The 12250-nt window shown below is 50.1% G+C and overlaps 1 protein-coding gene across 1 annotated transcript in view; it reads right to left on the bottom strand.

The window, feature by feature from the left end:
• WWC3 (WWC family member 3) overlaps nt 1–12250 on the bottom strand; it is a 128584-nt gene that overhangs the window by 14359 nt on the left and 101975 nt on the right. The window contains exons 12-18 of the mRNA XM_025372786.1: nt 7344–7464; nt 5748–5822; nt 4983–5069; nt 3825–4017; nt 2107–2280; nt 1542–1693; nt 129–294 (exon numbers count right to left, since the gene is read on the bottom strand). Coding sequence (XP_025228571.1) covers nt 129–294; nt 1542–1693; nt 2107–2280; nt 3825–4017; nt 4983–5069; nt 5748–5822; nt 7344–7464 — 968 coding nt within the window. The remainder of the gene's footprint in view (nt 1–128; nt 295–1541; nt 1694–2106; nt 2281–3824; nt 4018–4982; nt 5070–5747; nt 5823–7343; nt 7465–12250) is intronic.

The following is a 12250-nucleotide window of genomic DNA, read 5'->3' as shown; positions in this document are numbered from 1 at the left end:
CCATACCCTCACACTTCCCACGAAGAATTTGGGGGCACACAGCCTCTCCTTCCAGGGCAGTACCTGGTACATATGGCAAAATGTTGGGGGTGAGGGGCTCCGGAAAATCCCCTATGTTTTCTACTTACCTTAAGAGGTGAGGGCTGAAATTTCTCTGGGCTGTAAGGCCCTGCCTGAGCAGCAAATGGGTGGCCCAGGATGGAGTCGATACCCACGCAACAGGGCTCTGGGTATGGAGGGCTGGTCTGGGTGCAGTTGCTACAGCCGCTATCCACCGAGTCTGCTTGCCAACTCCTGAAGGCGGACATGGCAGAAGCCCAAATGGTCACCAAACAGGATGTATTTCATGCTACTCTTAGAGCACAGCAGTAGAGGTAATGCAATAAAACCTATTTCTTTCCAATGATTGAAGACTGTTGCGTCTCTCATAAAGTAAAAGGGTGCTTCTGTTTTCCAGGGAAGATGGCTCTTGAAGGACTTTCCTTAAGAGGGGCTTTCTCTATCACCAGTGGCAGCCACTGAAGATTCCAGAAAACTGCACCACTCAGCCCCAAACCCCTCCCAACTCCTGTCCATCCCTGAACACAACACCTTCCCCTCTGCATGCACTATCGCTCCCCAAAATAAACTCCTCTGTAAACTAAGCTCAGGGAAAGCCATCGGGAAGCAGCAGGAAGCCCTGGAAAGATGGAGCACTTTATAGAAAAATGTGGAAGTACAGCAATATGTACAGCACCTCCAGAGACGACGAACACAAGCCAGGGCACCAGAGGCGCCCATTCACCGGAATCATTCATCTATCACATGCAGGTCTCCACGGGGCCAAGGATTCACCAACAGGCTGCTTCAGGTGAAGCAGAAAGGGACACCACATGACCCCCTTTGTAGGAAGTGTCCAGACCGGCAGGTCCATAGACACAGAGGGCAGATTTGCAGTTGCAGGGAATCAGAGGGGAACCTGGGAGCGCATTTGGCTAGGGATAGGCAGAGAGGGTGTGATGAAAATAAAATGCTGTAAAATTGACTGTGCCCATTCAGTCCTAAAAACCACCTAACTGTGCACTTTAAATGGGTGAACTGTATGGGAGGTAGACTGTATCTCAATAAAGGTGTTAAAAAAGAAAAAAAATCCAACAGCTTTAAGGGACCTTACTGTATCCAATCCTGGGAGAGGGCAGTACTTCAACAGCCCCACTCTTGACGAGAAACTCCAGGACAGACAGAAGGAAAAGGTGAAAAGCACACGTGAGAGTCAGGAGAGAGAGTTCAGGGAGCTGCCCTCATCCAGACCAGCACTCAATTCCCTCCAGAATCAACTTCTGGGCAGTGGTACCTAACGATTGCCCAGCACCTTCTATGGAGGCATGGCTGAGGAAAGCAAGTGCATCTCAGAGACAGCTATGCTGCCTGGCACACTGGCTGTCTCCCCAGAGAAAATGTGCTTCCCACGACAGTTTTCACGAGCCTTCTGACCACAGGGCACCCATGCTCCTTTCCAGGGAGGGCACGAGCCGGAGCTTGCCCGCTGAACTAGCGCTTACCGCTCGGATACAGCCTCGGTCTGCTCCTCCTTGCGCTCCATCTCCAGGACCTCCTCCTCTGTGTACTCCAGCTTGGCCCGCTCCTCGGCCAGCTCCCTCTCCACCGCCTGCAGCTGTGCCGTGGTTCTGGCCAGGAGCACTGTCACCGCATCCTGCAGGAGGAGGGGGTGCGTGAGGACAGCTCAGGCCAGCAGACCCTGTGTACACAGCAGGTGTCCACATGGCACAGGTAGGAGGCCACTCTGCTGCCCTTCCGTGAGAAGAAACTCACCCTAGCTAGGTCTGTGGTGGAGGCATTCATGTAGCCTTTTTCTGCAGCTCTGAGGGCTCCTATTTAAAAGTAGCCAGTGTACCACCCATGTACCACCCATGACCATGTGTACCATGAACACGTTTGCATTAAAAAAAAATTCTCATGCAATGGCCGTATGGAAACTACTCCTTTACCCCACTATACTGACTCACATCTACAAAGACACTTCTAAGAAATGTCTTCCCAAAGACAAAGTCAGTCTCAGGGTCATGAAGGCAGCAGCGATCAGCTCCTTAGAGCAGGGCCAAGTACCGTTTTGCCGGAGATGGAGATGGTGTGTGCAGGATCCCGGGCGGAGCTCTCTCCCGCACACCCAGGCTCCCGCGTCCTCGACGGCTCAGAGCTGGTGAACACCTGGACGGAATGCCAGCGCAGCTGCATCTCACTCAAACTGTCATAGTCAGCCAGGTTAATCTGAGCAATGCCCTGCAGGGGTATTAAAGAAACGTCAGAACAGGCACTGAATGATTTCACCATAATGACTAGAGTCCTTTAAAATATTCAGTTAAGGCAGGGCAGGTGGCTCATGCCTGTAATCCCAGGCATGGGATTTGGGAGGCCGAGGTGGGAGGATTGTTTGAGCCCAGGAGTTCGAGACCAGCCTGGGCAAAAGAGCAAGACTCGCCTCTACAAAAAATTTAAAAATCAGCCAGGCATGATGATGTACAACTGTGGCCCCATCTACTTAGGAGGCTGCGGTGAGCTGAAATCATACCACTGCATTCCAGCCTGGGCAACAGAGACCCGGTCTCAAAAAAATTCACTTCACCCTTCAATCTTTGTGTGTATGTGTGTGTGTGTGTGTGTGAGAGAGAGAGAGAGACAGAGAGACAGAGATGGAGTCTCGCCCTGTTGCCCAGGCTGTAGGACAGTGGTGCGATCTCAGCTCACTGCAACCTCCACCTCCCTGGTTCAACAGATTTCCCCGCCTCAGCCTCCCGAGTAGTTAGGATTATAAGTGTGTGCCACCACACCCGGCTATTTTATGTATTTGTAGTAGAGACGGGGTTACTTAAAGGACTGCAGCACAATGAAAGTAACTGCAGAGGAGTCTAATGGGTGGCTCCCTGGTCGTCTGTTCCACCCAATCAGAAAGTGCTGGGAAGGGAACAGACAGGGCAAAGAATGGGCAACCCGGAGTTCTGGGCCAGGCTCACAGCTCTACTGCCCTGATGAGGCAGATTTGCTCAGGAATTTCTGAAATAAGAAACGACTGCTGAACTCTACATGCCCTAATTGTGCCGCTGAGGGGAGAGGACTAAGGGAGAACACTCCGGCCATGGAAGGAATCCACCCTGGCTTCCAACCCTGGCATGGGCCCTGGATGGCTGGAATACTGAGGACAAAGTGCGGATTCTCCTGAGGCCTCATCCCAGGGTTGCCAGGTAACATGCAGGGCACCCCGGTGAATCTGCACTTCAAATAAACAACACAGGGTTTCCCTGTGAGTCTTAAACACCGCATGGGAAATACTTACGCTTTAAAGAACATCCATAATTTACTTGAAATTTGAATTTAGCTGACTGTCTTGTATTTTAATTTGCTAAATCTGTCAACCCTACTTTGTTCCCTGGACTGAAGATGGGGCTGACGCAAAGGCATCCCACAGGGTTTGTGAGTACTAGCTGAGAGGACGCATTTAAAGTACAACGTACTTGACAAGATCACTGGTTGGATCATCCCTGTTTGTATTTCCAGCCGCAGAAATACTTAAGAAGATCACAACTTCTAAGCAACCCACCACGGGAGAAAGGAAGGATGGCAGAGGGGAAAGGAGTGAGGGAACCAGAGACGGAGGCAGAAGAGAGAGAGGGAGGCCAAAAGGCAAAGACAGACAAAAACCAAGAAATTATCACAAAAGAGTACAAGAGAAACAAGGGAAAGAAAGATACACACAAAAAAAAGACCGGCTGACTGAAACACAAAGGAAGGAAGGAGGCCGGGGGCGGGCGGAGCGCCTGGCGCCATACCAGCAGTTCTTCCTGCAGCTGCGGAGTCACCGAACATACATATAACTGAAGTGACTTCAGTGTCAATGCGCTGGAGTGCACGGGGATTCTGAACACTTCATTGAACACCAGCGGCACCTGGAACTCCAGAGCCTTGGAGCAGTAAGTGTTGGGCGTGCCCAAGTCCAGTGGTGGCAAATAGACGCGGATGTGGCTGCAAATAGAATGGGGGAGGGAAGAGCACGTGCAGGCGGCGCTCACAGATGCCTCGGGCCCAGAGCAGGCACGACCTACACGATGCGCGCAGAGCCCCCACCTGTAGCTACAGTCTCAGAGTCCTTTGCAAAACGTTCCTTTCTCAACTAAGCATAGACCGATGTACCCCAGGGATAGGGGAAGTCCTCCACAAGGAGGATGCCTTCCAAGCCAGGACTGAAGCAGTGGACGCTTCCAGGCCCTGCTGCTCCCCATCTTTTTGGGAATTGCCCCTCAGCTCTTTCTGCACGGCTCCCCCATTGCTTTCTCAGTCCATCACCCATGGGGTAGCCCGTGTTTCCCACCCTCCCTGCCCCAAGTCTGGCACATGGGAGGGGCTGAGCCATCTGTGAGCACTGCAGAGGTCACTGGGGTGGCCAAACCCCAGCCAAGCCCCAAGCTGCTCACACTCAGGGGTCCTAAGGCCTTTAGAACACTCACCAAAGGGGGCCCACCCTGTGCCCTGAACAGACCATTACAGGCATGGTCACCTGCTTGGGTAAGTGGGACCCTCCATCAGGCCCCCATCTGGAGCCATGGAGCTCAGAGAGGCAGCGGCCCCACGACTGAGGCCAAAGGCACTAGCTGCTCCCGACGCCTATTTTCTCCTCCCCGCTCCGTCAAGGACGCCCTGGTCCCAGCCAGAGGTCTCTCAAGATCACAGAGCAGAGCACGACAGCATCAGCAACCCCATCCCCAGCACCAGGAGAATGCAAAAGGCTCCTCTGCGCCAACACGGCACACACTAGCTGGGCACTGGCACTGGCACCTGCACCGGCCTCAAATCATTCACTAGATTCTTTTGAAGACTTTACACCTCAGACAGACACTTCCTGGTGCTTTCCTGGAAATTCAGGCTCCCAAACTGTCTTTTCCCTCCTCAGCCATGTGGCCAGCTGGCCAGCGCCCTGGGGCCTGGCTTACACTTTGCAGTCTTCCTTCACCGCCAGCCCCGCCGGGTTCTTCAGCTGCAGCACGTGCACGAGGAGACACTCGTTGCCGCTGTCGCGCCTAGGAAACCAGACATGAGTCACGGACGGCAGGTACCTCCCAGTGAAACCATCCTTCTGACTCAACCGCAGCAGTGGCCATCTACTGCCTGGGGTTCTGCCCCACCCTATCCCCAGGGCACATCTGCACCTAGTGGGTAAAGCCCAGGTACAGCACAGTCCCCGCAACAAACAATGACCAAATGCCAACCATGCTGGGTGGAGGAGCCCTGGACTGCAGTGAAAAGAGTGAGCAAAGGAAATGGCTGGGACCCAAACACCTGTCTCCCTCAGGGGCACCTCGCAGTCACTGCCTTTATTGACACTCTAATTAGAAACCAACAATTGTTGTCCTGCCAACCAGCAGATTACTTCCTTGAGGGTGAGGGAGGGAGCCTGCTACCCGGGCTGCAGTGAGCAGAATCAAGCCCCGGCAGGCACGGGCACAACCGTCCCCGAAGGCCGCACTCTGCCAGAGCCCCCGGCTTCAGGAAGTGGCGGCTCCCAGTTGTGCATCTCCGTGTTGGAAGACAACAGTGGAGCCACCTTTCCCCGTCACTCCTTCCTGCCACCTCTGTCCCCTCACCTGAGACCTGGGGTAACAAAGGTCCCTCCAGCCCTGTGTGTGCAGGTGAGAGCCATGGGGTGGACCTGGTCTCCAGCCCAGCCTGAGGGGCAACAGGCTAGGGTCTGTACTCACAGGAGTCCCACGTGGATCTGGGGGTCTCCGTTACTGGCCGTGTCTCCGTAGGCAGGCTCCTCGGCATCTTCGTTCCTAAACACAGGGGTAAATGCAACCAACTTCATTCCAGAGGGAACCGATCGCTACAGATTCTGCAGAAGCTCTCTCATGCTAAAACAGGGCTTTCTTAAGTTGTGACGTAAGTCAATGAGGTCATAATGTGTCTGAAGGAACAGGGCAGGCCCCCAGAATCCATGAGGCATCTTACTGGGTACCTGCCTACAAACTGCTGGGTTTTTTGTTGTTGTTGTTTTGTTTTGTTTTGTTTCTGAGACAGAGTCTGGCTCTGTGGCCCAGGCTGGAGTGCACTGGTGAAATCTCGGCTCATTGCAACCTCCGCCTGCTGGGCTCAAGCAATTCTCCTGCCTCAGCCTCCCCAGTAGCTGGGATTACAGGCACCCGCCACCACGCCCAGCTAATTTTTGTATTTTTAGTAGAGGCAGGGCTTCACCATGTTGGCCAGGCTGGTCTTGAACTTCTGACCTCAGGTGATCCGCCCACCTCAGCCTCCCAAAGTGCTGGGATTAAAGGCGTGAGCCACTGTGCCCAGCCTATTTCTTTTTTATGTTGTTCTTGTTTTAGGAAAATAACTTTGCAGCTGGGCATGATGGCTCATGTCTGTAATCCCAGCACTTTGGGAGGCTGAGGCGGGTGGATCACTTGAAGCCAGGAGTTCAAGACCAGCCTGGCCAACATGGTGAAACCCTGTCTCTATTAAAAATACAAAAATTAGCCAAGTGTGGAGGAGTAGATCTATAATCCCAACACTTCGGGGAGGCAGAGGCGGGCCAATCACTTGAGCTCAGGAGTTCAAGACCAGCCTGTGCAACATGATGAAACCCCATCTCTACTAAAAATACAAAAATTAGCCAGGCACGGTGGTGTATGCCTGTAATCCCAGATACCTGTGGGGCTGAAGTGGGAGAATTGCTTGAGCCCAGGAGTTGGAGGCTGCAGTGAGCTATGATTGCACCACTGCACTCCAGCCTGGGCAACAGCAAGAGCCTGTCTCAAGCAAACAAACAAACAACAAATAAAAGAAGAAAGTAACTTTGCACACCTTTCAAAACCACATGTGATACTTGGGGAAATGTTCAAAAATTAACTTTAAGTGAACTGTCTTCTAGATACTGGAGACTTAAATTGTATGAAAAAATAATGACATCAACGATGCCCGATCAAAATAAAGCATGGAATTCCAAAAGGTGCTGTGTCATTGTGAAACCATTCCTATAGCTAAGAAAACAAGAAGGGAGGGAGGGAGGAAATTCATTTCTAATGAATGAATGTTCTTTCCGGCAAAGCAGGGCTCTCCCATACACTGATTCTCCTTTTTGAGCTCCATCAGACCCAAGCCTTAGGCCCCGAGGGTCAGGGAGAAAGACTTCTTTCTAAAACCCAACCACCCAAAGGTGAAGAAGCTAGAAAAATATCCTGCCCCTGGACAAATAAAGTGTCAATGTATGAAAGTTTCGGTACGGAATCTTTTTGTGATTGCCAGTAACACAGGTGATTCTGCGTAGGAAGAAGGAAATAGTAAGACTGGCTTCACACCTTTTGGTTAGAGGTTCAAACACCCCACTGTCGCTGGCTAGTGAATAATCCGACAGGCATGCGGAGATGCGGCGTGCCCTCCTCTCCAACCTCTTGGCACTGTCTTCTCGAAGAGTCACTGCTGCAAGTAAGGGACACACACAGGGTCAGGAAATAACAGCACCGGGGACCGGGGTCCTTGACGCTGGAGCACACACTACGTCCCTGAGTGTTCCAGAGACTCGCCAGGACACGCACACACAGAGACATGCTGCGCTCTAGTCGTTTTTCATATTGGAAAATTGAAGAAATGAACTTCTGGCTACCTCTTGGATTCATAAATCTATTTCCACCCCCTTCATGAGCACACAGAACATAAGATGATGATGATAAGCCCCTCAAATGGCGCTTTCCGAAAGCCGCTCACGCTCACGAGACAGGAAAGCAGCATTCGCCCGATGGGAACAGCAGCAGCGCTCGCCAAGAGGTCATGGTTTTCACTGCCTTCTTTATGCTGTCGGGTATTTCCCATGTTTCATACAACAAATACTGCTTTTATACTCAGGAAAAAAACATTTTAATTATCCAAATAAACCCTAGAAAAATTAGCAACCTTCAAAGCAGAGGACACAGTTGAACCCACACTCATCCTCTGAAAATGCCACCTGGGAGGCCTGTGGCCCCGGGGGAGGAAGCTGGGGCTCAAGCCTGGCTGTCTCAGTGACCTCAGGCAGGAGCCTTCCCAGCCGCCCTTCTGGGTTAGCATGCTACTATTCCTGGGCTGCTTAATTTTATCTTTCACATCTATTTTACTCAAGAGCCAAAAATAGCCATTGAAATGTTTCCTTTTAACATTTCATCAGCCGTTTCTACCCATTTCCTCAGAGCAATAAGTTCCTTTTAACAAAACCAATACAAACGGGTATATAATCTTCCTGCGCTAAATGCAACTGTGAGCCCAGGAGTCTGTTTTCTGGCGGGTGTGCTCGGCTGGAACACGGAATGGAACTGGAAGCCCCGGCTGGGCACTCCACCACCACTCAAAGCCAGCCCCCGCTTCCATCTCCGCACTTTTCTTTGGCTAAGTTCTAGAAACGGAAAGTGTTGACCTCTGTGCCTTCCTAAACTGAGTCCACTGGTGACCATCTCTCCTTTCAACCAAATTATCATCCATACCAATGAAACACAAACACGTTCAACAGCACATGGAACACATGGGGCTATGGCCTTTGGCCTCGCGAGGTCAAGTGGAGGCCAAGTGAAACTTCCAAAGGTCTGCCATACCACGTCTGGGGAATCTGCTGCTTCTCCCCCATCAGCCAGGGCTGGAAGCCGGCCTCCATCCTGGGGTGGCCAGAGGCACTGCCTCTCAGACAGCTCAGGACTCCAGAGGCCAGCTCTCCTCTTTATCCCTGCCACATGGAAGAACCCAAACACCTGGCCCTCAACTGCAAATGGAAGCCCCCCCATCCACTGCATCAACCCCAAGCAAAGGAAACCGCCACTACCATTTGCATTCCCACCCTGACACGTGAGGTCCCCAGACCCAACTGTAGATGCCTGCAAGGAAACGGCACCAGGTAACGAGCCTAAGCACCTGCAACCACCCCAGCCCAGGGCACAAGTCTGGCCATGTTTCCCTCTCATCATGCCATAGAAGTCAATGCAGAGAGGAAAGAAATGAAGGAGCTAATCCTCGAAGCCCAGGCTGAGTCACCGGACCCACAGGGTAGGTGGAAGTAGGAATTGCCAGGAGCAAGTCCCATCGGCAACTGCCCCAGCTGAGAAAAAGCACAGACTCCACGCTCCACACCCTGGATGCCTGCCCTGGGGCTTCAAGGCACAGAGATGAACCCTCAGGAGCAGTGCTAGGGAGACAAGGGTCAAATCTTCCCCATGTTCATGTGAAAAATCTCTTTACTCCCTTTTCATCATTCAAGACAGACAGTAAGAGCCAAAGATGTGAACACTGCTTGGTAAAAAGGAAGAAAATATAGTAAAAACCACAGCATAGCAAAGCTGCCAGGTGGCATATGACAGCAATGAACACCATTACATTCCAGAAACAAACACATACAGGGAATGAACAGTGAAAGCTTCTAGGAAAGTTCTTAAACAGCTTTAGTAGCCACCATGAATATTAACAATGAGATAACGATAAAGCCAATTGCTAAGTTGTGTTGAAGCGCAGCTATAAGATAATCCTCCTTGGCCACACCCCAGCCATCCTGAACACATCCATTCACAGCACAAAGGTGTGCCTGGGGCCTGAGCAACAACACTGAGCGAGGGGACTCCCAAGGCCACTTACAGTGAGCACTTCTGTCGAGCCGCATGAGAAGAGATTAAAAAAAAAAAAAAAAACACAAAGTGAAAACACTGGAGAATCTAAGCCAACAACATTAAACGGAGTATCAATATCATAAAAGCATCAATAAATAGATGAGCAAAGTCAAGATTTTTATGGGTTTTGATTAGCAAATACTAATGGGTAGGTAACAATAGCTAAGTATTTCATAATCACAACACATTTGACTTTTAAAATCCAGGGAAGACAAAACTGCAACAAAAACGTAAATAGTATGAAAGATCACAGTGTATTGCCCCACTCCTCTGACCTGCCTTCTGTTTCCTCTGATTGACTGAAAACACAAGGAAAAAATCATTCAGAGGCTGGTTTGCAAGTTTGGACAATTTGATTTTTTAGCTTACAAAAATTTTGTCTTACTAAGACTTGCTGGGGCCAAACTTAGACCGCAATGTTCCAAGCACAGCTGATACATGATGGGGCAGGGGAGGCGAGGGGCCCCCCTGTATCCATGCCTGAAGCTGGCTACCCAATCCGGCCCTCATTTCAAGTTTCTAAGGACACAAATTAATGTGTCCTTGGAACAACGTAATATACGTAATATATAAAACCACCACCAGGTGGCAACATCATAAAAGGTACCGCTAGGCGGCAGTGTCGTCCAAGAATCCACCACCGATGTCATATAAGAATCTACCACCAGATGGCAGTATCAGTCAAGAATTTATCGGCGGTGTCATATAAGATTCCGCCACAAGATGGCAGTGTAACACAAGAAATAATCACTAATGCGCTATGACTCCACCACGAGATGGCAGTGTCTACACACGTAAGCAAATAATTCCCAATCTAAGAAGTTTCAACCATTATAGCATCTGCCAAGGAAAAGCGAAAGAAAAATAAAGAAATTAGGTTGTGCAATTAAGTCAGCCCTTCTCCCTCCCACTCTGTCTCTCCTCTGGCCCAAAGTAGCCCTTGGGCCTTGTGCAGATTTTATGCCTAACTAGACTGACATTCTGGAATCTCAATCCCTTAAGGAGAAGGTAGTGGGAGAGAGGAGGGAGACTAAGAAAAAAGTCCTAATTGGATATTTATTTTTTAACTGAATGGAAAAAACATGGAGCAATCAATCTGTGGTCATAAAGAGGAACAAAGCGAACGAAGGATACCTGCATATATGGACTTCAGAAACAATGTATCTGGGGATACCAAAGTGTGTTTGCAAACACAGGGGCAGACACCAAAATAGAGATGCCAAAAAGCCATGGGGCAGTCTCAGAACATGACGGCCTCTGGTTACGCACATAAGTGCCAACAGACTACTATTTTATAGAGTGATCAACCTATCCATTGATCTACCAATCCATCTATCTCTTGGGTAATAGAATGGTGGTGAACGGAAGGGGTTACAAAGATCACTGCATTCAAGGATGGAAAAAGTGACACTCAGTCCAGATATGTGTTCAAGGTCACACAGCTAGAAGTGGACAGGGCAGGGAACAAAAGCTTGGTCTCCCAGGTGCTAGTCTGAAGCTGTTGCCACTACACCACACTGGTTCTGCTCTCTAGTTTTATTTCTACCCTTTGCCGCATAAATACTCCATAGTACGAGACTAGGGTTTCTCAGCCTCAGCCCTCTTGACATTTGGGGCTGGACCATTCTCAAGGCCGGGGGCGGGTGCTGCCCTGTACGTGGTAGGGTGCTTAGCAGCATCCCTGGCCTACACTCGCCAGATGCCAGGAGCATCTCCCATCCCCTAGTTGTGACAGCCAAAACTGTTTCCAGACATTGCCAAGTGTTCCCCAGGGGCAGGAGGCAAAAACACCCCTGGCGAAGATCCACTATGCTGCACAAGTTATCTAGTGCTTGCCTAAACGGAATATTTAAAACGTTTTTGCTGTGCAAATAAAAGTCAGTTAAATGTGCTGAACTTCAGGAATGGGAGACCTTGTTCTTCATCCTCTTTAAAACCCAAGGAAGATAAAGTTGCCATGGGTTGGCTCAGAAAAGCACATGGGGTCAACATTCCCTTCAATAGGAGTCTGGTCTTCCAAGCAGGCTACATGCTGAAAGACCTCGGCTCCAAGGAGGAGCTGAAGCAACACCAACTGAATGGATGAGGCACCACGGAGCTCTGTGTTTCTCCATTTGAAGAACCACCAGAGAAACTGATTCAGTAGAAATGACTGATACTTACGGGCATGTCTTTTGAAATTACACATTATTTTCACTTCCATATTTGATAGAATTATGTTCTTGAGAACTATAAAAGATAAAGAGATGTCAAAGCAACAAAAGAAGTCGAGATTTCCACTAGCTACAACCAGACACCAGTTGGCATAATGGTCTCAGGCGGGCACACACTGACGGTTCCATCTCGGCACACATGCTGCAAAGGTCATGAAGGCCCTAGTACATGTCTAGCAGCCTCTGAACGTGGAAGACTGTGTGGTTCTTACCCTAGTTTTGAACAATTATGTATTTTTTGAAAACAAGCCAAGTACCTAGGAAAGACAACTTTGTCAATTTCAGTGATCTTTCCCCAACACAGACCAGAAAGGGCAGGTGTGTGCTCTTCCCGATCACATCAACATTCCTAAATGTAAAGCTCACCATGGA

This window comes from Theropithecus gelada, chromosome X (genome assembly GCF_003255815.1).
Source record: "Theropithecus gelada isolate Dixy chromosome X, Tgel_1.0, whole genome shotgun sequence".
NCBI classification, from domain to species: Eukaryota; Metazoa; Chordata; class Mammalia; order Primates; family Cercopithecidae; genus Theropithecus; species Theropithecus gelada.
Note: the sequence above shows the minus strand (reverse complement) of the source record. Positions and strands in the feature narration are given on the sequence as shown.